At 37.2% G+C, this 27,798-nt stretch overlaps 1 protein-coding gene across 1 annotated transcript in view; it reads left to right on the top strand.

Annotated features, from left to right (window-relative positions):
• The window catches only part of LOC122802678 (cytidine and dCMP deaminase domain-containing protein 1-like), a 1,178,769-nt gene extending 1,151,664 nt beyond the window's left edge, over positions 1–27,105 (top strand). Inside the window, exon 9 of the mRNA XM_044072393.1 lies at positions 24,385–27,105. Within this exon, the coding sequence (XP_043928328.1) occupies positions 24,385–24,449 (65 nt within the window). The 3' untranslated portion in view covers positions 24,450–27,105. The remainder of the gene's footprint in view (positions 1–24,384) is intronic.
• The last annotated feature ends 693 nt before the right edge of the window (positions 27,106–27,798 follow it).

Raw genomic sequence — 27,798 nt, forward strand, 5'->3', positions numbered from 1 at the left:
TGGAAGTGTTTATTGATTTATGACTTCCAGGATCTGCATTAGGTCTAAGGAAAGCCCTTGTTTATGTATTTTTACAGGTAGATACTAAATGCTACCAGCTGCATCAGTAGGGATTTTCACCTGAGATAACAAGAAGTGAAGCCATTCTGCAAGTTATCCCAGCAGTAATATTTGGGATATTAATTCATGAACTCTCTGAGAGAGAGAGAGAGACTGAGTATTTTGTATCTTGTCTGTGACCTGACAGCATCAGCTAGAAGACCCATTCACCACATCTGCCTTGTTGCTCTTTAAATAAACTAGGGTATAGTAATTTATCTTAGATACAGTCAGAAATATTATGAAGTATAGCTTGGGTGTTTTCTTTATTTATTTGAGACTGTCCTACAATGTTGTTTTAAATATTTCCTGTGATTTTGAACTCTGATGTAACTGTGATTATATACTGAGTATTTTCTTGATATTTTTTATTTATTATTAAATATATTTAAATCTTTCATTGTGGCTGATATTTGTGAGACATGTTTAAGTTCTGAGAGTACTTGCATATTTATTTGGTGACACTGTGTACGCCACTCGTAATAGCCTTGCTCTTGGTCAAACTACCATTTGTATTGATAGCTACATTCCACAGTAAGCTTGGACTCCTTTTGTTAAGGGCGCCAAAGTAGCTGATAAGGACATGGCTGGTGGCAGTGATAATACTTTATATTCTGTGCAAAATGGGGCATAGCTAGTAAACCTGTGTCAGCATTTCCAATGTGTGTGTTGCAAATCATTCCTCAAAGGGTGTTTGTGTGTCAGCTACTTGGGAAGGGACATGAAGTACTGGTTGGACAGAGAGGGTGCTGGAGGTCTTGGCTTGGCCATTCAGTTGAGATCTCAACTCTATAGCTGTGCCAGTGGGGAATTTTATTGGGAATCTGGAGAAAGAGGGAGAAACCAGCCCTGGACTGACTGTGGTCTCTGTGTGCTCTTAAGGGAAATTGCACTTGATGCAGAGAGCTGCATCTGGAAATACTGTGTGTGTAACTTGTTGTCCTCCCAATGTATGTCCCCCACTGGTACTAGTGGTGAGGATTGAGGCTCCTTGAATACTGGGCCAGTGGTGGGGTTCACATGGGGTATAGGAAAATGCTTAAAGGCTGTGTGGGGTCTTTTTTCTTATTGAACAGTTTATTTGTCTTAAATCTCCACCACATGGTTTATTTTGGTATTTCCACTAAATTTCTATGAGACAGAAATTAATTTATCTGTGCTACAGTTTAGGACATTTTAGTGGATCATTAAGTCATCCATAGGACAAAATCCCTGTCAATGGATACAGGGTGGTAATTGCACGTCATGTAGTCTCCATTTCAGTAGTCTGTTAAGGTGGTCATCTTTCTGAAAAACTTTGGTGTATTTATGGAAACATCATGTTGACATTAGTGCAAAACTGTGCAGTACATTTCAACCTTTCTAAGAATTTTTGGGTGGTGTAAATTACTGTATTCCTAAAGACAGAATGTGCTCTTAGAGCTTCAGCATTACAATGAATACCTCACATTATACATTTTCTCCCAGCATTTGAAGGTTTAGAAGAATCAAGTCATTGAATATAAATGCCTAAAATACTAAAAGGACAAAATATGAAACTGTAACAAATTTTTAACTCCCTCCAAATGGATATATACCAACTTCGTGGTTATACAATCAGGAAGAAGGGAGAAATTTCCCAAAGCAAATGAGTTTGCACTAGTATGATTTTGATTGTACACTGACAGTGATTTCTTATCAAAAACAGCAAACCACACATACACCAGCAACCTGTACATATACTGTTTTATATTCACCTCTCTAACATCTTCCCACTGATAGCTTCCCTACTGGCAATATTCCAGAAGTATAGTTACAAATTCATAATTACACTATGATAGCAAAGTAGAGCTAGGTTTACTTTTCTGTAGTTCTTAGCCATGTGGGGTCCCAATGGTTTCACTTCCATCATTTATTTCCTCTTTCTGTTTGCATTTCTTACAATGCAGAATGAAACATTTTGAGCTGTGATATATGATCTAAGAACTAGTATTAATGATCTTAATTTTATAGTAATAGATTTTAACTTTCCCTTTTTATTTGCATTACTTTCCTCTATCCCATATTGGTAGGCCTTATTTTTTTGCAATAACCTCTGTAAAATATATTTCAGATCTTTAAACTTGTATATGTAAAATGCTTTCTTTAATTTTCCATTTGGGTGGGTTTTCCTGAAGACTACATATCATTCATTCCTTTTATTGTCCCTGAGGTTTCATTGTACCAATCTACTAACTACTGTGTTATTTTCTAAAGGTGCAGAACATGAGAGAGAGTGTGGTTTCACTACACTGAGAGCTCTAATTCTACCTTATGACAGTGATAAACCTCTACAAATTAGTCAACTTGTTCATTTCATATTCTCTTCATAAGAAAAGAAAATCAGTAAACAGAATGAGGTTCTCTAAGTGAACAAAATCAGTAAACAGAATGAGGTTCTCTAAGTGAACAAAATCAGTAAACAGAATGAGGTTCTCTAAGTGAACAAAATCAGTAAACAGAATGAGGTTCTCTAAGTGAACAAAATCAGTAAACAGAATGAGGTTCTCTAAGTGATTTTTTTTGGTTTAGTTTTGAAGAGACCACCAGTGTCTTGGTTGATGTATTCAGAGTGCTCTCAAATTTAGCTGCCCTTTTGGCAAGTTCGGGAATGTGTCTGCAGCAGACATTTATAATGTAGTCTTTTGCTATCAATTCATGTTTATGAATGTATTGTAACTTGGATATGTATTCTCACTATTCAGTATCCTGCCTCAAGAGCTTCCTTGCATCAGCTTTTCAAGCTTCTTAGTCTTTTTTTTTTTTTTTTAAGCAGTTCGGGATTCTTAAAACACTTCAGAAGCCATGCTGAAATAATAGGATATTGATATTTGATTATTCACTTCATTCACCTGGCTTCATGAGAGTCTTGAATCAAATTCTACTTTCTCCCATATATTGTATGTCCGTTCCTTTCAACAAGTATGCTTATTTGATTATTTAGAAAATTTGGGACTTTAGCAAAAATGATTTATAATAGAAAGAATATTTTGTCCGTTCCTTTCAACAAGTATGATTGTTTGATTATTTAGAAAATTTGGGACTTTAGCAAAAATTATTTATAATCGAAAGAATATTTTTTTAATTTATTTAATTTCAAGATGTCTTGATTCATTTGTGAAGACAAAAATGCAATCTGTCATTGAATCCACCTCATAAGCCAGTATGGGTTTAAGAGGGCATGAACATGGGTGATGCCATATTTTGCTGGCTGCAGAGCAATAAATTAAGATGAAACTACTGCTAGGGCTTACTTATGAAATACTGTCAAAGACGTGGTATTGGTGAATATGTACATACCTGTACTTAACAACTGGGCCAACTGTGTGAGTAGAACATGCAAACACAGCACTGTTGACCAGTTAATATTCCAGGTTCAAGCTGGTCATGGTAGGAAAGTATGATGGCTTACCACTGGCATATTTTCTTCCCTCAGGACTGAGGATATTGGATCTGCCTGTTGCATGTTCACTTCCCACAAGAGACCATAAACTGACAAGTGCAGGGGTGAAATGCATAGTACCTGACATCATCTTGAGTAGAGAGCATGCTTGTGGCTGCATGTCCAAGTCCTAGAATTAATATTTATTTATTTATTTTATTTATTTATTTATTGACATTTGTTTACCAGGAAAGTCCAACTGAGTAAGAGTCCATTTTCAGCGAAGGACCAGGGAGAAAAGCTCGAAAGTATTACAAAACATTTTAAGAATAATAATTATACAGTCATTAAAAATAATATAAAAAACAAAAGCAGTTTAAATAATTATACCAAATTAAACGTAATATGAAAAAGTTGGTTAAGAGTAAATACAAGCTATATGACAATGATTTAACAGTTAGAGAAATTTAGTCCACTTATAGGGAAATTAAAGGTAATTTAGTATAATACAAACAGGAACTGGGATACAAAGTGAGAGAAAAGCAGGCTTATGGTATATTTAGAGAGAAAGCCATGGAAGAGAAATTGATAGAAGGAAGTGAGTGAACAAGGGAGAATAAGGAGATGTAAGGTATGAACAGGTACTTGTTCACATTTAGGGACATAGTTTTTCCTGCTATTGAGCAAGAACAGAGACAGCTTTTGGCTAGGAAGTCTTTCAGAATAGTTTTGAAGGATGGGAGGAAGGGTATTGACCTGATGGGTAGAGGCAAGGAGTTCCAGACCTTAGCAGATTTGCTAGGATTGTGGACACTCAAGAGTTTTTGATAATTTGATCATAATGACTAGGAACATAGCTGTGTAAAATGTTATTTAGTGTTGCACAAGCAGATGAATTCTGGATAATTTTATAGATGGTAAGAAGCTGTGTGTATGTTAGTTGGCAGGATAGTCTAACCAGTTTAGGCTTTTTTAGTGCTATACAGCTGTGTGTTCTGAAAGGGTAATTTGCTGTAAAGTTATCAGATTAGTTATAACATTGCTCAAGTTTTGATTTTTGTGATGCCTGAAGGTTAGTAAGGATGTGAGTACCATAAAGAAGTGTGAGGAGGAGATAAGGAGTGGCAAGTGTGGCTTTAGTTGTGTCAGTAAGAACGTTTTTAGCTCTATAAGCATCCCTAGTTTTTGATGAGTTTTTCTTATGCAATTTTGTATATGCAGGTCGAATTTAATATTATCATCCACTATCACCCCTAATAATTTATTACGAGACGTGACTTTAATGGTTGTGTCATCAAGAGAGAGGACTTTAAGTTTTGTTTTTTAAATGGGAGAGAGATTTTGGGAAAAGAATCAGTATTTTTTTTTTTTTGGGTGGGGTTGAACATGAGTTGTGAGTTACAAAGCTATGTTTCATTTGTTATTAATATGTGCACATCATGATTCAGGGTAATGTTGGGAAGTAGTAAAAAACAGTGTTACTGTCTGTAGTGCAATGACCCTTGATTATATGGTTAATTTCTTAGGAAGCTAAAACAAGAGAGGTATGAATGATTTATAATGGGAATTAATATGGAAGATCATAGACTGGTCATCAAAAAAGGCAGGTATGTCAATACCTAGCTCTATGTTTAAAAGGTATGAGTATGATCCCTAAAGCTACAGAGGTGCTGCTTGCTCTGATATTAATTAATGAGGCCGAAATCTAGTCAGTGATTATTTATTTTCTAGACCAAACTTTCCTGCAGCTGAAATGATCATATTTATCTGGATAATTTATGAGCTAATGCACCTGAAAAGCTGTGCACTTCTTTTCATGAATAACCCACATAAAACTGAAGTAATCAAACATATCAATTTCAGTCTGGAGAGTTGAGCTGAACAGGTCAGCAGTGAGTTAAATGACTAGCGTCTCTGAGGGATAGTGATATACTATTTAGCTCATAGGGTTTTAACACTTCATGCCTTGTTCTCCAAAATAGATTTATCACTGGAAGACTGAATGGGTAGAGTACAACCAAGTGAAGATATAACATATACTAAAATCTATTAATCTTTCAATTTCAGAATATCTTTCCAGAGATGTTTTAAATCCTGAAAAGAAGCCAAAGCTTCATCTCAGGTGTGTACATGAATTTATAGCCACTAGCTGTATTTTCAGAGAGTTCTTTACTGGAATTATGTTTACTATAATATTTTGCTAAATATTTTTTCACTCCATATTGAAATTAATTATTTTTTCTCTCCCTATTGAAATGTCAGCACTCAAATGCCAAGTGCTGACATGCAGAAAAAAAATTGAAAGTGCAGGAGAAGAGACAATCTCAAACATTGTTCTTTTCCTCTGAACTCCTTTTTTCCAGGGTCAACCATCCCTGCATCCCCCAACACCCCATGAACTTATATATATATATATATATATATATATATATATATATATATATATATATATATATATATATATACTACTTCTGATATCATCATACCTAGGAGAAAAGAGAATATTCCAGGAAATGGCCATCTTAGACTTAGTATACTTAAGTCCAATTTTTCGGAAATTCAGTCTCTGTTTCAGGATTTGCTTTATCAGATCCCAATATTTCAAATTGCTACCATTATTTTTCCAGTATTTACTAATAAAGACCCCATTTCTGTTAAAACAGTCACATGAAAACAATGTCTGAGTTCCTTATTCATTGATTCTTCTAGAAGGTTGTTTTGATAAAGGTCATAAAGCCACGCAGGCACACAGTAGTGAAAGGGCAGCACTGGCTAGTCATAGAAATCTCCTCATTAATTTAAAGGTGTCAACAGGAGAAGGCTTATTCTGTGATTAATCTTCTTGAGTATTGCAGCCATTATACAGCTGCTTCTCCCATTCTCTTCCTCACCAGTTTCTCCATGGATCGCAGGGCTACCAAACCCTTTGTCTGACTTACAGTTCACATCTTTTTTATATGATATCATTCTGCTCCTACAATCTATGTAGTAGCATTACTAGTTGAGAGGATAGCAAAGGATGCAAGACTACTGAAAATTTATCTAAACAAAAAGAATCACTCAGATTCAAGGAATGAAAGCTTTTGTATGTGAGCTTGAGTTTGTAATCTTTTAACAAGAAAGACTATGGATGGAACACTTTAAGAGAAACTAATCAGTAAAGGCAAACTAATCATCTTTTCTCATTGTTAATGCTCCTTCCAGTGTGACCACACCTACTATCAATCCACACCATTTTATTGCCCAAATAGCTTCCTCCTTCACAGAAAATGTTGACATGGTCTGGTGCTAAGCATACACAACCAATTGAAACATGAAGACATGTAATGCCTTAAAGAACAACTATGACAAAATTCAACATTTCCTTTCCTCAGATAGAGTTTTCTCCCCTTGGATTGATCTTTATACTTCTGCATATTAAAATTTTTCCCTGTGCTGCATTTCTATCCTAGTCAACCTCTTCAGTGCACAGCACATTATCTCTGAATGAAATCTCATCCTAGTTTCTTTAGGATTTTGTCTGCCTTGTTCTTTTATCATTTCCCTTATCATATTTGATAATTTCTTGCCAAGGAAAATACACACAGCAAGGCACTTATATCTTTTTTTTTCAAATTTAACATTTAGACTTAAAATTCATAGCTCTTTTACGGTGTACAGTCCTTTACAACTGTATTCTTTCCCGCATCTGAGTCCATAAGTCTGCTGAGCTTTTTGTAGTCAAAGTGAAAAAACTGATTAAGTAAACCTGATAGCCTCTGAAAGCGACATCACTAATTAACTAAACTTTGCAGGCTAATTTGTCTCACTGCTAGAGGTGCTCTTTATTATAGTTGTAACGGGCCCTCTTTACCCAGGCCAGTAATCAAGGAGTCTCAATCCTCTCCACTGACACTGGTGAGAGTCTGACACTAAGACAAGAATGGATTTACACCATATTTTCAAATGCAGCTCTCTGCATCAAGCACAATTCCCCCAAGAGCACACAGGGAACATACTCCAGACCTGGGACTGCACTCACTGTCTCTCTAGATCCCAAACAAGACTCACTTTGGAGCACTGTGTCCCAGTTTCAAGGAGCTGACACACCCACACCTGGGTATTTGATTTTCACACGCACACACACACATACTCACACACACACTCCTGGGAAAGGCTGGTACAGATTTACTTGCTATATTCCTTCCATCCATACTATAAGTTAACTACTCTGCCACCAGTCAAACCCCTCTCAGGTTCTTACAAGGGTCTCCTGTTATACTGGGTACAATCAATGTCCCACAGCATACTCTCGGGTTTAAACACTACTGCCATACCAGACCTTTTTCTGCTGTTGGACTCCCATCAGGTTGTCCTGGACCAAGCCCATGAGCTCCCTAAGCCTTGCCCTGAGGTTTAGGATATATGCCACAACAGACTCATTGTGGGATTTACACTCACCCTCCCACTCATTAGAAATCAAAGCTAAAGGCCCTCTCACCCTATGCCATACAGCAACTCAAAGGGTGAAAAACCCATGGAATCCTGGCATACCTTTCTGTATGCAAACAGTAGATGAAGCAAATATCTGTCCCACTCTCTCTTAAACTGGTCTGCAAATGCCTGTAGTATGGTCTTTAGTGTAGAATTTAACCTCTCCACAAGACCATTAGTCTGGGGTTGGTAAGGGGTGGTCTTTAGGTGCTTTACCTCACAACGCTTCCACAGACAAGCCAGCAGGTCTGACATGAAATTGGCACCTCTGACAGTTAGTATTTCTCTTGGGAAACCTATCCTGTTAAAAATCTCTAGCAAAATATTTGCCACCTTCTCTGCCCCAATGGAGGACAGAGCCACCACCCCAGTGTATCTAGTAGCATAATCTACTAACACCAGTATATACTTCTTCCCTATGGAACTTGAGGTGCTCAGAGGCCCCACAATATCCATAGCTACCCTCTAAAATGGCTCCGCAATCACAGACAAAGGCATCAATGGAGCTTTGACCTTGTCCCCTGCCTTGCCTACATTTTGGCATTGGTCACAGGTCTTGCAGTACCCTTTTACATCCTTTGCAATCCCAGGCAAATAAAAGTTCTGCATAATACGTGTCTTGGTATGCTTTATGCCCATATGACCTACAAAAGGAATGTCAAGGGCTATGGCTAGAAGTGCCAGACAGTATGCTCTGGACACTACCACCTGCTGTATTGCCTCACCCTCTAGCCCTCCCTCAGGGGTCCATGTCTATACAGTAACACTTTGTTCCAGTATACAGACTCCCATTTCCTTATGCAGCAGGTGTCTACTTAGCTACCTCTCTCAAGCTTCGTAAGGTAGGGTCCAAAAGCATAACCTGTCTCAACTCTACATTTGTGATGCCTCCAAGCTCCCCTTCTATTATCTTCTGACATCAGTGTCTCACTGTCAACATGGATACTACTACTCACCTCTGTCCTTGCAGTCACCCTGTCCATGGGAACATCAGTACCTACCAGCAGCTGTGGCTCACTTTGAGGCTCACTGCTACAGGGTAGACCACTCCCTGAAATAGCCACATCACCAGCCCTAGCTTTAGGTGTGGGTCACCCCCAGGCTACCAGACCTACATGCCTGTCTCCAAGCCTGACTGCATGTAACTGCATGCACATAAGGTACTGTATTATTAAAATCATTCCTTACCAATACATCTGCAAGAATATCTTCAAACACAGCTACCTGCTTGCTTCCTTTTCCACCCTCCCAGTCAAGGTGAAACCTGTCCAAAGGTATTTGGAATGGAATCCCTCCTAAAGCTCTGACTGGAGTGGACTGCCAAAACAAATACTGCTCCTCTTTAACTACTACAGGCTTCACAATAGTTATGTCAGTGGCTGTGTCTCTCTTAGCAGTGGCCTGTCTTCCATCCACTAAGATAGGATACAAACTCCGGTGATAGTTTGCTACCTCTGTTGTCTCCAGACAACTTACCACTGGCACGCTGTTATTCCCACTTGCTGGCTGCATCACCTTTTGCTCCCCACCTTGCTTTAGTGGGCATTTGTATGCTACATGGCCCCTCTCATTGCATTTAAAACATCTAACCCCTGATCCTGCTGTGTACCTGAACAGGTGGCTTCCCCTGTTGCTGGTAGACTCTGTTGGAGTGGTTTAGGCTGCCCACCATGGGTTTCCTTATATCCTTGTGCAGCACTGGGTATGCCCTTCTTGTGCAATGATGCCCTCCTTGCTAAGTTGAGATCCCCTTTTCTCCCCAGCTCATCTGCAGGTTACCCTCCCGGTCTGCCAACCGGATTCTCATGTCCTCAGGCAAAGTATTAAGGGCTTGTTCCCTCACCAAAAGGTCTGCCAATCTTTCAGATGTGGTGACCTGACACACACTCACCCATATATGGAAATAAGTGTATAACTCAGCAATATAATCACATACACTTTCATCTGCCTTGTGTCTATGTTCACAAAACCTTTTTCTGTAAGCTTCAGGTGTTAACTTATAACAGTTCAATAAATATTGTTTCACTCTATCATAATTTAAACAATTAGTATCGGACAATTTAGAAACAACACTTATAGCTTTACCATGGAGCAAGGGGGTCAGGAACCGTACCCAGAGCTCTTGGTCAACATTATACTGTTTATGTACTCTTTCATATATATAAATAAAACTATCAAAGTCATCACCCTCTGCAAATTGTAGAAGAAATTTACTGACCTTTATTGATTCTGTGGTCTGTAACTCCCTTCCCCATTACGTCCATGACTGATGAAGAGGCAACATCTCCCTCTCATGTTGTTGCTGCTTCTCTTTTTTTTTCAGCCTCCAATCACCGCAGTCTCTCATTTTCTTCAATCTCCAAATGTTTGGCCTCTAGTTCATGCTGCTGATATGCTTCTCCTTTTCTTCAGCCTCCAGTTCAAGTTTCTTTTCAGTCTCCAAATGTTAGGCTTCTAGTTCTAGTCTCTTTAACTCCAGATGGATTTTTAAGTCCTCTAAGGAAAAGGTGAACTGTCTTGTTTCTGAAGACTGCGCATCTACAACACCAGACAAGTTGTCTTCTTGGTCTGTGCTGCAGCTGTGATTAAAGCTGAAAGCATTTTCTCTTTAGTCTGGTTAGCATGCACCAGTCCTTTGACTTTGCACACCTTAGCCAAATGATTCTTTGTCAGCTTACCATAATCCCCTTCTTGCCTGCTTTCCCTACTGACTAAACTAAACTAACAAAAATAAATAAAACTGTTGTGAAAAATGAAACTCTGAATGTTTACCTTGTAGCTGTTGACAGCACAAACACCTTCAGTGACAACTGCCCACAGGCTACTGAAGTTCAATTAATATCCCACTGCTCTGACACCAATCTATGACAGGCCCTGTTTACCATGTCAGTAATCAAGGATCCTCAATCCTCACCACTGACACTGGTGAGAGACTGTCACTAACACAGGAATGGATTTGCACCCTATTTTTAAATGCAGCTGTCTGTATCAAGCATAATTTCCCCCAAGAGCCCACAGGGAACATGCTCCAGACCTGGGACTGGACTCTGTGTCTCTCCAGATTCCCAGACAATACTCAGTTTGGAGCAGTGTGTCCCAATTTTAAGGAGCTGATGCACTCACACCTAGGCATTTGATTTTCACACACACACACACACACACACACACACACACACACACACACACACACACACACACACACACTCTCTCTCTCTCTCTCTCCTGGGAAAGTCTGGTACAAATTTACCAGCTGTACCCCTTCTTCCTTCCCTTTATGTACCCTCAAAAGGACCATACTTAGTACCTCATTACACCTCTCTCTCCAATATATCTACTATGCATTTGCATAATTTTATACAAACAAACTTTTTTATTGTTGACCTATTGAACTATAACAATGTACAATTGTTACTTAGCTTCTTTTTAATGCAACTTTAACTTTATGCATGTAACCCAACATATGTGAATATTTTTGTTATAACTGCTATTATATCAATATTGTTTAAAATTGTACTTGTTTAAAATGTACTACTGGAGCTTTTCTCCTCGGGTCTCCACTGAAAATGGGCCAGTTGGACAAACCCGGTTAACAAATTTCAATAAATAAATAAATAAATAAAATAAATTCTGTCCAGACTATAAGGTAACCATGCTGCCACCAGTCAAACCCCTTTCAGGTTCTTACAAGGGTATGCAATTATACTGAGTAAAGTCAATATTAATAACAATGGTAGAGTGCAACTCAAGCAGCAAGGTTTTTCAGAGTGGCCAGGGCATCACTAAAATAAGCACAAATACTCTCAAAATGTTAAAAGTAATCTCTAAAAGGCCAGCCACAATGAAAGGTATAAAAATATTTAATAATAAATAATAAAGTAGAAAACATGAGAATATGAAATGTCTAAGTACAATAAACATCAGAGTTTCAATCACAGGAGAAATAAAAATAACTCAGTTGGACAGATTGATTCAAACAGATGCAGAAAAACACTACTTAACTAATCTCACTGTATTTCCTGACTGTCTAAAGAATAACTGTTTCCTACCTTAATTAATACAGCAAGGCAAGACACGATGCTGAGATGCTTACTTCTACAAGGCAAGATGAAGATCTTCCAACTACTAACTTCTAACTGACTGTAATAAATGTCATAGATCTTTTATATCAGGTTCCAAAGAAAAAAACAAAACAAGCTGCTGTGTGAGTTCCATCCTCTTACTGCTGGTTATAGAATGACATCACATTTGCTCACCTGACTCTAGTACAGTAGACATTCAGAGCTTTTCTAAGATCTGTTGCAGTATTTGAACATTATAGAACAATTTCTAAAACTTCTACTCTTCCCTTCCACAAGTCTAAATGTAATCAGTTACAATAACACTGTTGATACATTTTTAACATAAGCGTCTTTACAAGTCAGTGTGATAGTCAAATGGCACAAAGTTATTTGCAAAACTCCAGCTAGCTATGTTGGGATATGTTACACATGCACTGCCCTATTCTCCCTGGCATGAGTGGTAATACCTCACATCATTACAATATGTTTCAAATGTAAAGCAGCAGCTTGCTTTTTTTTTTTTTTTTTTGTGCTTTTTTGTGCTTTGCCACTTGATGGCCACTTGGAAGTGTTTCAGACGCTTCACATCATCCTTTTTTGGATGGTGTATGACATTTCTCATTGTCATGAGCTCTTGACTATTATTTCAAGGCTGCATCCACTAACCAGTGTACTAGATCCTTGCCATTTGGGACAGTCCATGCCAGTCATAATGTCTTTGGATCAATGATTTTTCAGATCCTGGTTTCTTCCTTGAGGATTAAAGTTTTTCCATTGGTCTTGAAAGAGGCAATGGTGATCCCTATCCTCAAGAAATACTCATGGAGTTATCTTTGACAGATACTGTCTAATCTATAACTTTCTGTTTCTAAGAAAATGTATCGAGAAGGTCATATATAACTCCAAAACACAAATTCATCACATGGAAGGACCACAATATTACCACCTTTTGTGTAACAAATGATGTTTTTAGAATTATTAGTTTTTATTTTACAGTTTTCCATTGAGGTTTCTGTTTTGGGTTAAAAATTATATATAAGCAACTTGAAATTTATCTTACAGTCAGTGGGCTTATGGACCCTTTTCAGTCTGGGTTTCACACTCATAGTATGGAGACTGCACTTACAAGTGTATTCAGTGATCTGCTAATAGCTTGAAAACAGCAGTACTATTAAGTATTGGTCCCCAGGATTTCTTTGTAGCATTCAACACCTTAGGCTGTAGTATTTTGATTAAATACTTATGTAGCTACCACAGTATTGCCTGTATGGTACTAGAGTGGTTCTTACCTCTCAGGCGATACTTTGAAGGTGTTCTATGGAATTGACACCTCTTTACCCTGCTTCTCTTGAATATCGAATACCACAAGACTCTATCTTAGATCCACTATTGTTTATGGTATACATCTCCCACTAGGAGGTCTTGGTTGGGAGAAAGATTTGTCCTACCATAGTTATGCTGCTGATAATCAGCTTTACCTCTCTTTTCCAACAGGATGATGTGGCAAGTGTGTACCCCCTTGCTATTGGCTTTGAGACAATGCACTCTTGTCTTAGTTTTAATTGATTGAAACTTAACACCTCTAAAACACAGGCCATGGCAGATAATGCTAACGTGAGGGACTATTTTGCCCTTTTACTCCCAAGCGGTATCATTTGTGTTTCACTGTTTTTATTTGCTTTTCTTGAACATAAGCTTTGTACCACTGTTTCAAACTGTGTTTGTCTGAATGCCACCTTATTGGTGGTTAAATTGTATTTGCTTGCAAGGCTGCACCTGTGTGCAATTTGCCAGTGTAAGTGAACTGGGTCATGCACACCAAATGACCACTGGAGCCTTAATAAGCCTGAATCAGCATCCCAAATGTATCCTACATGTTTTTATGCTGGCCATTGCAAGTCTATCCAAGCTTTCCAATGATATCCCACAAGTTTATGTGCCTTAGAGGTTATATTAAGGGATGTATTTAAGCTAGAGCAAGATTCACAGGTTGTATCTGTCCATTACAGATATAGGTGCTAGACCTTGGGCATATTTATTTCTCATTCTGTAGACCAAGTTTCTCTTGAATAGGGTCAGGGAAGAGTGCTGCTTCACATGAATGGAAAGGAAACCTGTTCTAGAGAAGGGGAATTCTCTGAGGCACATACCTGTTCTTCCAACATGTCCTATTAATGTTGCAAGCAAAATTTAAATACCTAGATTAAGTAATTCTGATGCTATTCATTTTGTGGATATGCAAAAGGTCCATCAGAGTGGGATCCAATGATGCCTTGTATACCAGGCATAGACTGCTTTTCAGCAGTCTGTAGGAAACAGAGTATAGAGATAGGGCTTTGAGATAATCAGCATACGACATGTTGTTTTTGCCCAGTATTCTTTTTGGAAGGAACCTCTATGGATGTTCCAGTTATTGTATGTGCCTGGTCAAGTACATACTAAAGGGGGTGCTGTACTCAGTGACAGGCGTAATGAAATCTGAATACAGTGGAGTGGTCACTTCCTTGGACCTAGATGCCATGTACTTGCATATAAGTTGAGCAACAAAGAATGATTTCCTTACTACCTTAGACACATGTTGATTGAAAGCCAGGTTACTATCTACATACATACTCAAATCCCTGACTACTGATTCTATTGTTAAGGGTATATTATTGATGAGGTAATTTCCTAGGGTGGTTGACGTCCTAAAGAGTACTATTATGCATTTCTTGGCATTGAGTTTTAAGCCCTGGCTTTGGTACCAGTTATTTGTCTGTATTAGTTATTTCTGTAGGACGTTAGTGTCTTGGAGGGGATTCAGTAACTGCTCCAACTTGAAATCATCTGCCAGAGGCCCCTGACATTGACCTTGACATCTGAGAAGTAGATAACAAAAAAGAAGTGGACTGAGCACAGAACCTGCTTGTGACTAACATCTTTGGAGAGGTGATTCCCCTGTTCTAATCTCCTGGTTCCTGTGTGAGAGCCAGTTAGGTATTCAGCATGTAACATATAGGTTTATGCCTGTATCTTATGGATTTGTTTACAATGCCCAAGTGGAGTATTGTATCATATGCTTAAGCAGGTCAATGTACGCAGTGTGCACCATTTTGCCCTCATCCACTGCATTGGTGACCCACTCAGAGAAGTCCACCAAGTTGAGTAGGCATGATCTTCCCTTGACAAAACAAAAGTGGGTTGGATCCAGTGCATGAAGGTTTTCTTTGTCCTTATTAATCATTTCCATGATATTTCTTTACATGGATCTGCATATCAAACTAATCATATTATGAATCTGTAGTTCCTAGAGTCCATTGATAGCCCACCATTGATAGAGGGATGACCATTGCAGTTCTCCATTTTCATGGCACAAAGCTTATCTAGAGACTATGGTTAAGCAGTGACTCCAGTGGTCCTGATAGGTCATGTTTTAGACTATTTAGAAGGCATCCTGGTATATTATTGGGGCTCATCGATGTGGTGTTTTAGGTCTTGGAGAGCACAACCTGGACATGCTCCCTAGTGAAGGGTGGTTAATGTTTGACATTATTTCCTGGGGAGTGGCCAGGGGAGAGGGAGGTAAAAATGGAGCTGAATTTGTCAGCCAGCAAATTTGCTTTTTCTTCTTGTTCCATGTAGATGGCTCTAATTACAAGTTCTGTACACTGCTCTGTGCTGACTTTAAGGTATTAGAAATAGCTAAAGGAAACTTTGTTGCTGTCCTTTATCTCAAATTTAGCTTTAGTATACTTAATATGTCCTCTTAGTTGTTTGTTTCAATTAATGGTTGTGTTTTTATCATGCTGGGCTTAGCACTTCCAAATCTTGGCTATGACTCCTTTCTTTTTGTTGTATAACCGGTTTATGTTTGGATTCCACCAGGTTAGTTTGTTTTTTTGAGTTAGGTCAGGGCTTATTTTTAGTGGTCACAGCTGTCTTTATGCTTTCATTGACCTGATTGTACAGGGTTTCACTGAACAATTTCACATAAGCAGCTGTGTTCTCAAGGTTGGGGGGGGGGTGAATAAATTTTGACAGACTATCACTAAGAAAGAGGATGTTTACATTAGAATACTTCCCAAATGTTAAAGGGTTAGCCATGATCATCACAGAATTGATTTTTTTGTTACAAAGGAGACAGCTTTGTGATCTGACCATACCAGAGGTGACACTACACTGGGGGGGGGTACAGTATTCTCCAATGTTTGTGAGAACCAGGTGGAGTATGTTCACACACCTAGTGAATGCAAGGATTGTCTGTTCCGTACAAATTCCACAAATCTCTGGGCCTGTAAGTCTGGAATCATGTAAGTGTCCCAGTTTATAGTGGGTTAGTTGAAGTCGCACATAAATATGGTATTGTGTTGAATGGTGACAGCCTCCAGTAAGTCCAAGTATGAGCTATGAGTTTCATAGATGGTGACCTCTAGTTTGCAATGATATGATATGTGGCTTTGCCTGTGGAAATCTGGACAAGCATGTCATCCTGTTTGACTAATCTTGAGCGAGCTTGTCATTGATATAGATTGAGAACCTCCACCTTTGTCCCTGCCTGTGCAGTAGCTGACTTAAATGTGTGGAAGATGTAGTAGCCCTGCACCACCATGGTGCTCTCTGTGGCTTTAAACCTTGTCTCAGTAACTCCACATAGTTAGATGTCTACATTGTCCAGCGTAAGGAGAACCTGGAGTAAGTAAAAGCTCTTGTTTAGGATCTTGGCATTGAGCAGTAACACCTTTAGATTCCCTTGGGCTGGTTTTGCTATGTATTAAGGTACTATGGGGAGGCCAATGCTTTATCCAATATTTGAAAGTCTAAAGGGGACAGATATAGACCATTCTTGGCAAAGCAATGTGGTGTGTTGACCATATCCTCCTACACTGACAAATATAGTACCTCCTTGGAATGACAACAGAAACTAAACTGGTTATTGAAGTCAGTCATCTTTTATTCATATTGTGACATCATCCTTGGTGAAGATAGAATGCTGCTCAGAATTAGGCACATACCAGCCTGATATGCACAGTCTGAGAGCTTCATAATGTCTCTCTTCATGTTGTCCATGGAGGTACATCTCAGGTCATTGACACTGACATGGATTATGACTGAGTCATACTGGTCCTGGTGTCTAATGTCTTGAGTACATAGGTCATTTGGCAGATCCTGGCCCCTGATAGACAACTTATTGGGATTTTCTCCTTATTCAGCCTGGTGAGCGGGGCATCTGTGCATCTCACAATGGAGTCTCCTGTGACTAAATTATTGGGTAGTGTGTTGGCCTGCTGTATGGGTTTTGTAGTCGAGGCATTAAAGGGACCACTGGCATTTACTGGTCACTGCAGGCTGATTTTACAGCCTAGTGGGAGACCTGACCTTAACATTTTAGCAAGAGGTGAGTAATATTTGTTAACATCGGGTCTTGCACCATTGCAGCACTTAACTAATTTGTCGTTATTTGAATATCAGAGAGTACTCACCACTGTCCATGCACTACAAATATATAACAGTCACTGCAAACCAGTCACTGACATTTTTACCATAGATTGTCATACTTAACAGTATTTCTCTTTACTTCTATTCTAAATTAATTGAACTGTGATCTGACTGAAAACTAAGGCAAATTAATCTCATCAGTGTTGCCCCAACAGTACATAATGTATAAAAAATACTTCCCAAAAAAACAAGACCACTGCCATAATGTCCTCCCTCTGAGATAATTTGGATTTATAAACAAATAAAATTAACAAAAAAATAGTTATTGGGTTGTTGGCAAGTACAGATTATGTAGAAATTCACAAAAAAGATAAATATATATATTTTTCAATTTCTGACCATAATGGTCCTTTAAACTACTGCGGCAGGTCCCTTCCATACTTCAGTTCAAAAAGGTACAATATATATGGCAGCAAATGAATTAAACTTGAATCAGCCAATGTATAAAATTGCACCTAATCACAAATCACAGAAAAAAATCATTAAAAACACATTTCATCAAAAACTCATTTGGTTGAATTACAGTTTACAGAAAACTATAGGGTATAGACAATCACTACTGGTGTCTGTAGGAATAACAAGGCAAATTAGTCTAAGGCTCTCTTTATTACCCTGACAATGTGCACCGTTACATTGTGCCCTCATCTGTAGAAGTTTGTGTACCAGGAATGATTCATAGTATGTGAAGTTTTTGATTTCCTCCACAACTGTGCAACCCAAAGGGAGGGGGGCAGGTAGTGTTATGCAAAAATAAAACTTTTCAGTAAGTATTTGATTATTTGAAATTTTCTATGAAATGAGATTCAGTGAAATATGTTTTAGATGAAATGTGCTTTCAATAAATTTTGAAATGCCACATCATATATGAATATGTGTGTGTGTGTGTGTGTGTGTGTGTGTGTGTGTGTGTGTGTGTGTGTGTGTGTGTGTGTGTGTGTGTGTGTTAGATAAAGATGTTTTACATTTGTTTGTTTGTTACCTAGGGTAGCAGACTGGTCCAGAAACACAAATTTTATTCAAAGCCTGGGAAATATAAATATAGAAAAGGTAACACAAGTTGTAATATAATACAGTACTATACAAGTAATATGCATAGTTATAAAGAACACATAGTACTCATTTGTCATAATAATAACATTACAGATAGGTAACAGAAGGTCTGTAGAACCTTGCCTTTCTTGTCATGTTTCTTGCCATTTATATAACTGAGTAGCCTTGCATTCCTCTTTTTTTTTGGTATTTACATATTTACAATAATGATGATGTCAAGCTTTCCAGTAAGGATAATGAGAGGGGCACTGATTGAGTGATATGTGTGTGTGTGTGTGTGTGTGTGTGTGTGTGTGTGTGTGTGTGTGTGTGTGTGTGTGTGTGTGTGTGTGTCACTAAAATGGGAGAGTGGATATAGTTTATGTTTGCAGTATGCAGTTAAAGCAATTACAAGGGATATAAGTTTGATGTTTTTAATAGTTAATTTATTTGAGCAAACAGCTGAGTGGTTTAACAAAGAAGTTGAGATGGAACTGGAAAATGTTCTCTGAATTTATCTTAAGTTATTGCTTTTACTTTAAAAGGCTGGCATGTAACTCATTTTAAAAAGTCATTTAATAAACTTTTAAATGTACTGCTTGTAGGATCCAGTACCTAGGTGCAAGAACTGAGAAAACATTGTCTGTAGTACTTAAAGCATTGATAGGTATGGTTAGTAATAATTTATCTAGCAGAAAACTATAGTTGGTAAAGCTGAGGGGTGAGGTTGTGTTCATTATAGTGTGACTTGTAGAGAGGAAGAGTTGCAGATCTGCATGTTCTTTTACAGGTAGCCAGTTCACATGCTGTGGGTATTCTGTTTTGGTGAAAGTAACACACAGCAACAGTGAAGGGTCATTGTAAGGCTTGAGTCAAGTTAAATTTCTAGGTGCTTTAACTGGAGGACTTATTCACTGCTTTGGTTGTTGTAAGTGAGTGGGGTTGCAAGAGAGGACATGGTCTTGAACATCTTCATTATGCCAAAAAGTAGAACACTGGTCTTTCTATCATTAATTATAAGCTGTTTTTGGTTAGCCAGGGAAGATGATTGTTGACCTTTGAAGTTTATATGTAATTGTTTTGTAGGCTGGATTCTGACCCATCAAAACAAGGTCATCCACATAAAAGACAAGTTTAAAAATGTTTAGACCTAGGAGCAATGTGTTGATTAAGATACTAAATAAGACTGGCGTCAGAGTAGAACTTTCTAATACTCCATATATGATGTTTTTCATGTGTAAAACTTAGTATATTAACATCAAAACTTCTATTATTGAGACAGTTTGTGAACCATTCAATGATAGATAATCTAGCATAGAGCATCTAAGGAAGTTAATTGGAAATAAATGATTTATTGAGTCAAACACTTTTGTGAAGTCTACAAATTCACTCCATTGATTTATCCTTTATCGGTATTTATAAAAATCAAGTAAGCTAGTGTGTGCAGGACAGTTTGTGTACATGTACTTGTAATAAAGTCATGCTGCAGTTGTGTGAGAGACTACTATATTCATAGATGAAACTTGCAAGTTAATTGTTCACTGCTTTTTATAGAAGTTTACCTTGATGCAGCAGAATTAAGATTGGGCAGAGGCAAGTTGTATGACTGGTTCTGGCAAATTTTGGTATGAGTCTACTTTTTTTTTTCAAGTCTTAGGAAATTTTTATTTCCAGTCTCTTGGAACTTGTTTAAGTGTGAGGCAGAAGTTGAAATGATGGCATATATGGAGTGGTGGCAATTCACTGAATAATCCCAGGAGCCATTGATGTAATCAATAAGCTTCAGGTAATCTGTGGTGCCGAAAGATTGTAGTAATTTGTTGGTTTCATTAAAAGAGGCCTTTGTTAAGTAAAATAATGAAGTTTCAAGAGGTACATGGTTAGGAAACTAAATGTGTGTGTATAGGTCTGTGGGGTGCTACAGATTTCTTTGGCAAAGTCTTGTCCAGTGAAAAGAGAAAGTTGCTAATTTTGGAGAAACATGCTAACTGATTTTCCTCCTTCCAAAACTGACAGGGGTAAGTGAAAGTAAACATTTGTTTGCAGTGGTGATCACTTCTTTATGACACCTAATAGTTTTTTTTTTTTTTTTTTGGATTTCTTGCATAAGACCTTATTTTCAGTGTAATCAGCTATGGACAAAGATTGTCTGTTTTCAACATTTTTATGCATTTTCTCTTTGCTTTAACTGGATTAATAGTGCATGTATCATCTGTGGTGAGTGTTAGGGTTCATACAAGCATATGTTTTGTAGGAAAATGTCTTTTCAATGCTTAAAAAGGCACTGAGACATTGAGTAGTAGGTTGGTAGTGTGATCACTTCATATTAACTGATAGAACATTGATGACTGGATTGATTTTATGGCTTTCATAGTAGGTTCATAGTATGTATTAATTTGCTGGGTGATGACTGTTTAGGTTCATAGGTAGGTACTAGGCTATCGGCTCTGGAGCCTATATAAGCCTAGCCAAAAAGGTTCCCTGGTTTTCACCACCCAAGAAAATTATGATATTGAATGAAAGAACTTAAGCTTTTTTCATGGAGTTTTTAAAGTGAATGTAAGGGTACTAACAGATATTAGAAAGAATAATTATTATAGAACATACTTTAGTTGGTTGTTTATTTATTTATATTTGTTTACTGGGGTAGTGCACTGATCTGAATGGACCATTTGTAGAGACAGCCTGGATGAATAGGATCACATAAGAAGTTAACAAATCTATATGCATATTTCCAGAAGTAAGAATATGGTACAAAATTTAGTTCAAGAAGCAGTTTGCAATGTCAAAACATGGATTAAAACTGCAATTATGCTTAGCAGAGCTTTATGGATAAGTTGTAGCCATAATAGCAAGGATCTCAATAAGTATGTTATTATTTAAGTCTGGATTTTGTCTAGTTGTTTAAATAAGTTGACTAAGGTCAAGCCCAGTGAAGAAGCTGTTTAGGAAGTGTCTAAATGAACCAAGAAAGGTGGTGTTGAACTTTTCTAAGATAACCACATGTGTCTTGTTGTGAATAAGTTTGGAGAGTGTTTGCATGAGAGTGGGAAATGCTATGCAAGACATTAGTCAGGGATAACACAGAGTTGCAATAGATAGTTATATATTTCTGGGCGATAATATCTATAAATTCATCAGTGGTAGAAGACATGGTTATGATTTGCCAGTTGCCTATGTCTTTGTTTAGGAATATACATACCCCAGTTCAGGAATATGCATGTCAAGACGTATAATATTGTTTTGAGGAAGGTCAGAATGAAGGCTGGTAGTATGAGCTTTCACAGAGTACAAATATATCTAGATTTTGTGATGTCACTCAGAGATGAATTTCCTCTAGAATTTATTTTGCTGTGGTTTACTACACTAGTGTTAAGGAATTTCCAAAAAGGGGGTCAGGGTATATTTCGATGGTTACTAGGAATGATACACAGGGTGGCATGTCAGGAGTTGCTATAAATATCACTAAAGAGTGGGAGAAGGATGGGTTGATTTGCTGCTGATGTTTAAAATGCTGGCAGTTCCTTGCTGATTTGTTTTCTTGGGTAATAGATGCAAGGTATAGTGACAGTATGGGGTAATTATAATACTGTGGATTGCTTATAACGAGTGAATGTTTGGGTGGTTTTGAGAGTTTAATGGTTTTATAGGGGATAATGTGTTATTTGCTTAGATCCATTGTTGTTGCTGTGAAGGGGAGTATTGAATGTAAGTATAAAATAATGTAGATGTAAGATATGTTCACTATAGTCATTTCTGAGTATGGTATTGACTGGTTAATGGAATGTATCTGTTTCAAATGGTTGTGGTATTAAGTAGAGTATGGTAGTTTCAAAATTAATTTAGGCATTTTTCTGCAATGGTCTGATAGTAATTCATTATAGTTATAGATGTGTAATGTGGATATTATCTGTTTAAGAATGTATAACTTTAAGAAGGGGTGATGGTATGTGATAAAGTAGTTATGAGTGGGATGGCTGAGTAATGGATGCAAGAGGAGAACATTGTACTGATGTTATCCATGCAGCATACAGTTACAGAAATACCAAATATGCAGAAGATGGCAGTATAAATAAATATTGCTTTCAAACTAACAGACTCTACAGAGTGGTATCCATACAGTAATAGCCCCAACCACTGGGTTTGGGAGTTGGCATAATGGGTTGGGGGTCGCATAATGGTTAAAGTGTTTACCTTGCTGACACAAGGTGCAGGCTTTGATTATCAATAGGGTAACTGGCTAGGTTTAAAATTTCCCACAAGAGTAGTTAGCCTAGCACTTATCTATAAACCTCTATGAACACAGCAAGGGAGAAAAATTGCAAGTGGAGTGTGTCTGTTTACTGTACAGCATGTAACAGAGCAGAAAATGAAAACTGCACATATACTAGCATATACATCCAGTTATATCATTACCCCTAGGGAAGTGTAATGAAAGAGGCATCATAGTGAGATTAAATGGAGAGAAAAAACACTGACTCCCAGAAGGAATCATTCTGTCAGCACATGCACAGTACAGGAATCTCTGATGGGCATGGGAACCTTATGCACCATGGGTTACTTTATATGAACTTACAGCCTGCCAAGAATGAAAAAAACAAAGGCAAGATTAGAGTGTGTTCCAATCTGAGACAGCAGCAGCACACACCACCAACTGCCACCCATACAAAATGTGCATCAGAGGAGGAAGGGTAACCACAAGGACAGTAATGGTCAAAGACAACACAAGGCTGTATAGAATGCTGCCATTATAGTATCAAAAAGCAGTAATGCCAACATATTCAATGTAAAATGGGAATGGCAGGGTATAAAATAAATGTCTCATAGTATTGCAGTCACTATAGTACTATACCTGGGGTACTCTGTAAGATATGCTTGCAGGATTCAGGGGGTTAGATCCTTGAAGGGCAGACCTCAGGAGGATTAAGTGCCCCAAGAAGCACTCTTACAAATGAGTGAGCTCCTGTATGACACCTTGGCATTAAAATATTGCAAACTGAGGAGCATTATGTGTTTGCAATATAAGGGAAGCCAGGTCCTGGTAGGGCAGACCCTATGAGAAATAATATATTAATTTTTAGTTTAGCAGTGCTCTATAATGAAAATGGTGTTTAACTTTGCTAGAATAAAACCTTTGTGATATCTTACTCTCTTTCAATATAATTCTGTTTTAAATACCCTTGTTAATTTACAAGCAAAGTTTTATTTATTTGATTGTGCCATTGTCATAACCGAATGTTCTCTGAAGACTGTTTTATTCACTACTCTTTGCTATAATGACTAAGTTCTCTGAATATTGTTTTATTCGATAGTCTTGCTGGCATATAGTTGCCAAATTTTCTGTTTATTAGCATGTTAAGTTTTTCATTGTACCAGAGCTATCAGTTTTTTTTTTTTTTTTCAAAATTCATAATCACTTTTTCATAGTAATTGTAGTCACCTCTTTGTCAGCTGTTGGAGAAAGTTAAATATGCAATTAAAAAGATTTTAAGGTGCTGGTACAAGTTTAGGACATTAACTAGTGAGATTTCTTTTTGAAAAATATTTTCTGGCAATCACTTTTTCAAAGCAATAGAAGCCACATCATTGTCAACTACTGTAAAAATGTTAAATATGGTATTTAAAAAGACTGGTGCTTGTTCAAGTTTAGGACATTAATTGTGCGATTTAAAAAAAATGTTTCTGCAAAAAGCACTAAATGCTCTTGTCAGACTTCAGATAACTTTTTTGCTGTAGTATTTTAAAGCTCTGTATTGCGTTACTTGCTTTAAACCAAAATGTCTATCATTTATCTAACAAAAGTATGCAGTCTGGTATGTATTATAACTACTGATTTCTCTTTCTCTTCAGCTGCCATACTGGTTTCAACAAATACTGATGAAGAACATTGTCATAAGAAAATCCGCGTGAATTAAAAGGAAGCATTTTAAATGATTTTATTTTATTCTAATCATATTTTAGCACTTTTCTAATTAGGTTTGCATTCTTCAAGTTTCAAATGCTTTTAGTTCTGGATATTTTAATCAAGTTATTGAGGTGGAGGGGGTAATATGGTTGATGTATTACAGTTTATTAAGGTACACAGGTTATGCTATGTCTGGGAGTCGGCCTGTATGCATTGCACAAAACAATGGTTAACTCACCTTTTGTAACATAATATTTATCATTTTTCATTCTTTATATATATATATGACAAATGGAAATTATTAAGTGCTGCTCTTAAGATTCCACAAATCATGTAGAAGCCAGCTGATGATTGTTATCAATAGTGAGTTAATCAAAAAGTCCCATGGAACTTATATTACTGATTTAAGTTTCTGATATGGTACTGGTTACTGTTGCAGAACAGACACTACACCATATGAACCTCAAAATGTCAGTGTTAATTAAGAATGTTATGACATAAAAATGAAGTACAAATTATAGAAAATGTTAGATTTGCATTATATAACATTTTCAGATTACAGTTCTACAAATTGTAAACTTTTTATATAACTGAGGGATTGGGGAAAGTTAATGCCACTGATAAACCTTTCCTGGAACTTATATATAACACACAATGTTAAGGCTGATTTTCCCTTTATAAACCAGTTTCAGTATGCTAACTACTTCTGAGTTCTCAGAGACTGAAATTTGTATGAAGGATAAAATACAGATGGAGAAGAAGAAATGTTGTTCCTACCTGCATATATATTACCATCTTCTGTAACCAAATAGCCAGATTCAGACCCCTTAGAGTTACGTTCAGCAGGTTTCCTTTTGATATAATCCATTCATGAGTAATCTGGTAAGTGCCTCAGAAATAGGTACATAGGACTGTACTAGGCTAGCTGCCCTTGTGGGTGGGTCATTTTAAGTCTAGCCAATTTTCTTTTTTTATGGTCGAATTAGCCTATCACATTTGGTTAGAGATTAGCCTTACCCATCCCATGGTCAGTAATTATATATTATCCCTAATGGGAATAACTTAGATCATACCCTAGATAACTTGAGAGGACCCATGCATGGGATAAAGCATTTAGCAGCAGTTTCTGTCCTTTAGTAGTACAGGGGGCAGTGCTGGAGTAACTTTTCTGTTTCTCATCCATAGATCCAAATTGTGCTTTAATATGGACATGAATAAACTTAAACTTAGACTAATATGGATGAGGAGACTGTTCCTGAACACCAGATATACCTGCCCCTCCAAATTATTCTGTTGATGTTGCAGAAGAGGTTTAGATCCCTAGACTGAGTAGTTGTGATGTAATTGGACTTGCTGATGTGCAGTAAACTCATCAGTACTGGGTGAGAGGATGCATTGTATGCCAGACACAGGTCATCACTTAGTAATGACACTGAGTATACTGTTAGGGCTTTGAGTCGGTCTATGTAATACATGTTGTTTAGAGCTTATATCCTTTCAGTAAGGTATCTGTGTGGCATTCCAATTGTTGCATGTGTCTGGACAGATATATGCCAAAGGGGACATTATATTTAATGACTGGTGTAATGAGAGCTGAGCAAAGGAGGACAATAAGACTCATAGATTTAGACACAATTCATTGTTTATAAGTTGTACAATATAGAATGACTTTCTCACAACAATAAATACATGTTGGTCAAAAATTGTCACTGTCCACAGAAGTTCCCAAATCCCAAATAACTGGGTGACTCTTCCAGGTATATTGTTTGTCTGGTAGTTCTCCTGGAGTGGATAACTTCACAAAGGATATAATAATATAATAATGCTGCCATGTGTTTGTTATTGCACACAAATTTAAAATATATGTTAGATATAACCTTGTTTATCATGATAGTAGCTTTGGATTGGATCAGTTTCTGCCAAACCAGTCACATAATAGGTATTGGAGCAGAAAAGGCAACCTTTAATGATCTCTGATGATGCTCAAGTTAAGAGTGTTAGGCAGATAGGAAAATGATTCACTCTTATTAAGATATATTCTATTTTTTTTAAGGAAAGGCAACTGTGGCAATGGTATCCTAAAAGGTAGAATCAAATCAGTTATATTTTTCAGTAAAATTGGGTTGTACTTTTATTCAGTCACAGATTAGTGGCATTAGGTTTGAGAATGCCTCAGCCTCATGACTTAGAGGACATGTTTAATCATTAAGAGGATTAATAAAAGAGCTTTCAGGAAAATCATACTCTCTGACTTTCAGGCTCCAAATATGGGTTTTAAAATGGATGTTGGCTTTTTTTACATTGCAAATTTCCGTGTGAAGGTCAATGATTTTCTAATTTTAGTTTCTGCTGTAATGATTCTATTTTTTTTAATCTTAGAACATTGTGTACATTGCCTGGAAATTAATAAAGTTGATATAAATCGCATGAAGATATGTATATGTATGAAATACATGAGTATGCAGAATAATACTTCTGCCAAAAGTGATGTGATTTATTTTAAAGTTTTTTTTAGAGAATCAGACTCATATAGCATGTATTTAGAAACATAAATATCTTGATGCATGCTAATGATTTGTTTGAATATTGGTGATTTGAAAGTATTTCATTGTATTATTTAATGCTCTGAAATTGATTGCTATTTTATTGGTAATAAAGCTTGATTTATGAAAAACAAGAATGAATATGCTTCAACTATATGTGTGTCACTTGAAAAAAATTGTTATACTTGCAGAATCTTAGCAGCCACTGTGTAAGGAACCTCTGATATGTAACCATCATACTACAACACATTAAGTTTTACCTCCATTCTGCGAATGAATTACTTTCAGACAGGGAATGACTTACTGGCCATATCCATCCACCTGTGCATATAACACTAGCCTAATTATACCGAGATTGTCCTAGTTTGGGTAATGTGTTGCTGGTGCTGCATTGCCCAGGGGAGATAACTCCATTCCCCTGTTAACAGCTGCTCCAATTTTTTTAATTTTTTTTGGATGTGAAAGCTCACTGCTTGCTGCTACTAACAACATCAGAAATGTGCTACCTACTGAATACATGATGCAGAACTCTTTACCCGCATCCATTCATCGCCATAGTAGAAAATACCAAGACAATGTTACACTTCCCTTTACAAGCTCTTTTGTATACAGAGGACACTTGAGGCTTCATAGACCTATACAACAGTGTCCCTTTGTATCTATATGAGAGTGATGTCTGGTGCAAAAATAGAAGTATTGTGGTACCTGGAGTTAACTTCCTATACTGTGTGTGTGACAGAAATCTATGCCAGTTATACTGACTCTTACTGTGTAGGCTACTGTTGTTGCTACTAGTATTGTGGTGTGCACAGTAAC

Source organism: Protopterus annectens, chromosome 5.part0 (assembly GCF_019279795.1).
Source record: "Protopterus annectens isolate FY-2018-M chromosome 5.part0, PAN1.0, whole genome shotgun sequence".
NCBI lineage: Eukaryota > Metazoa > Chordata > Ceratodontiformes > Protopteridae > Protopterus > Protopterus annectens.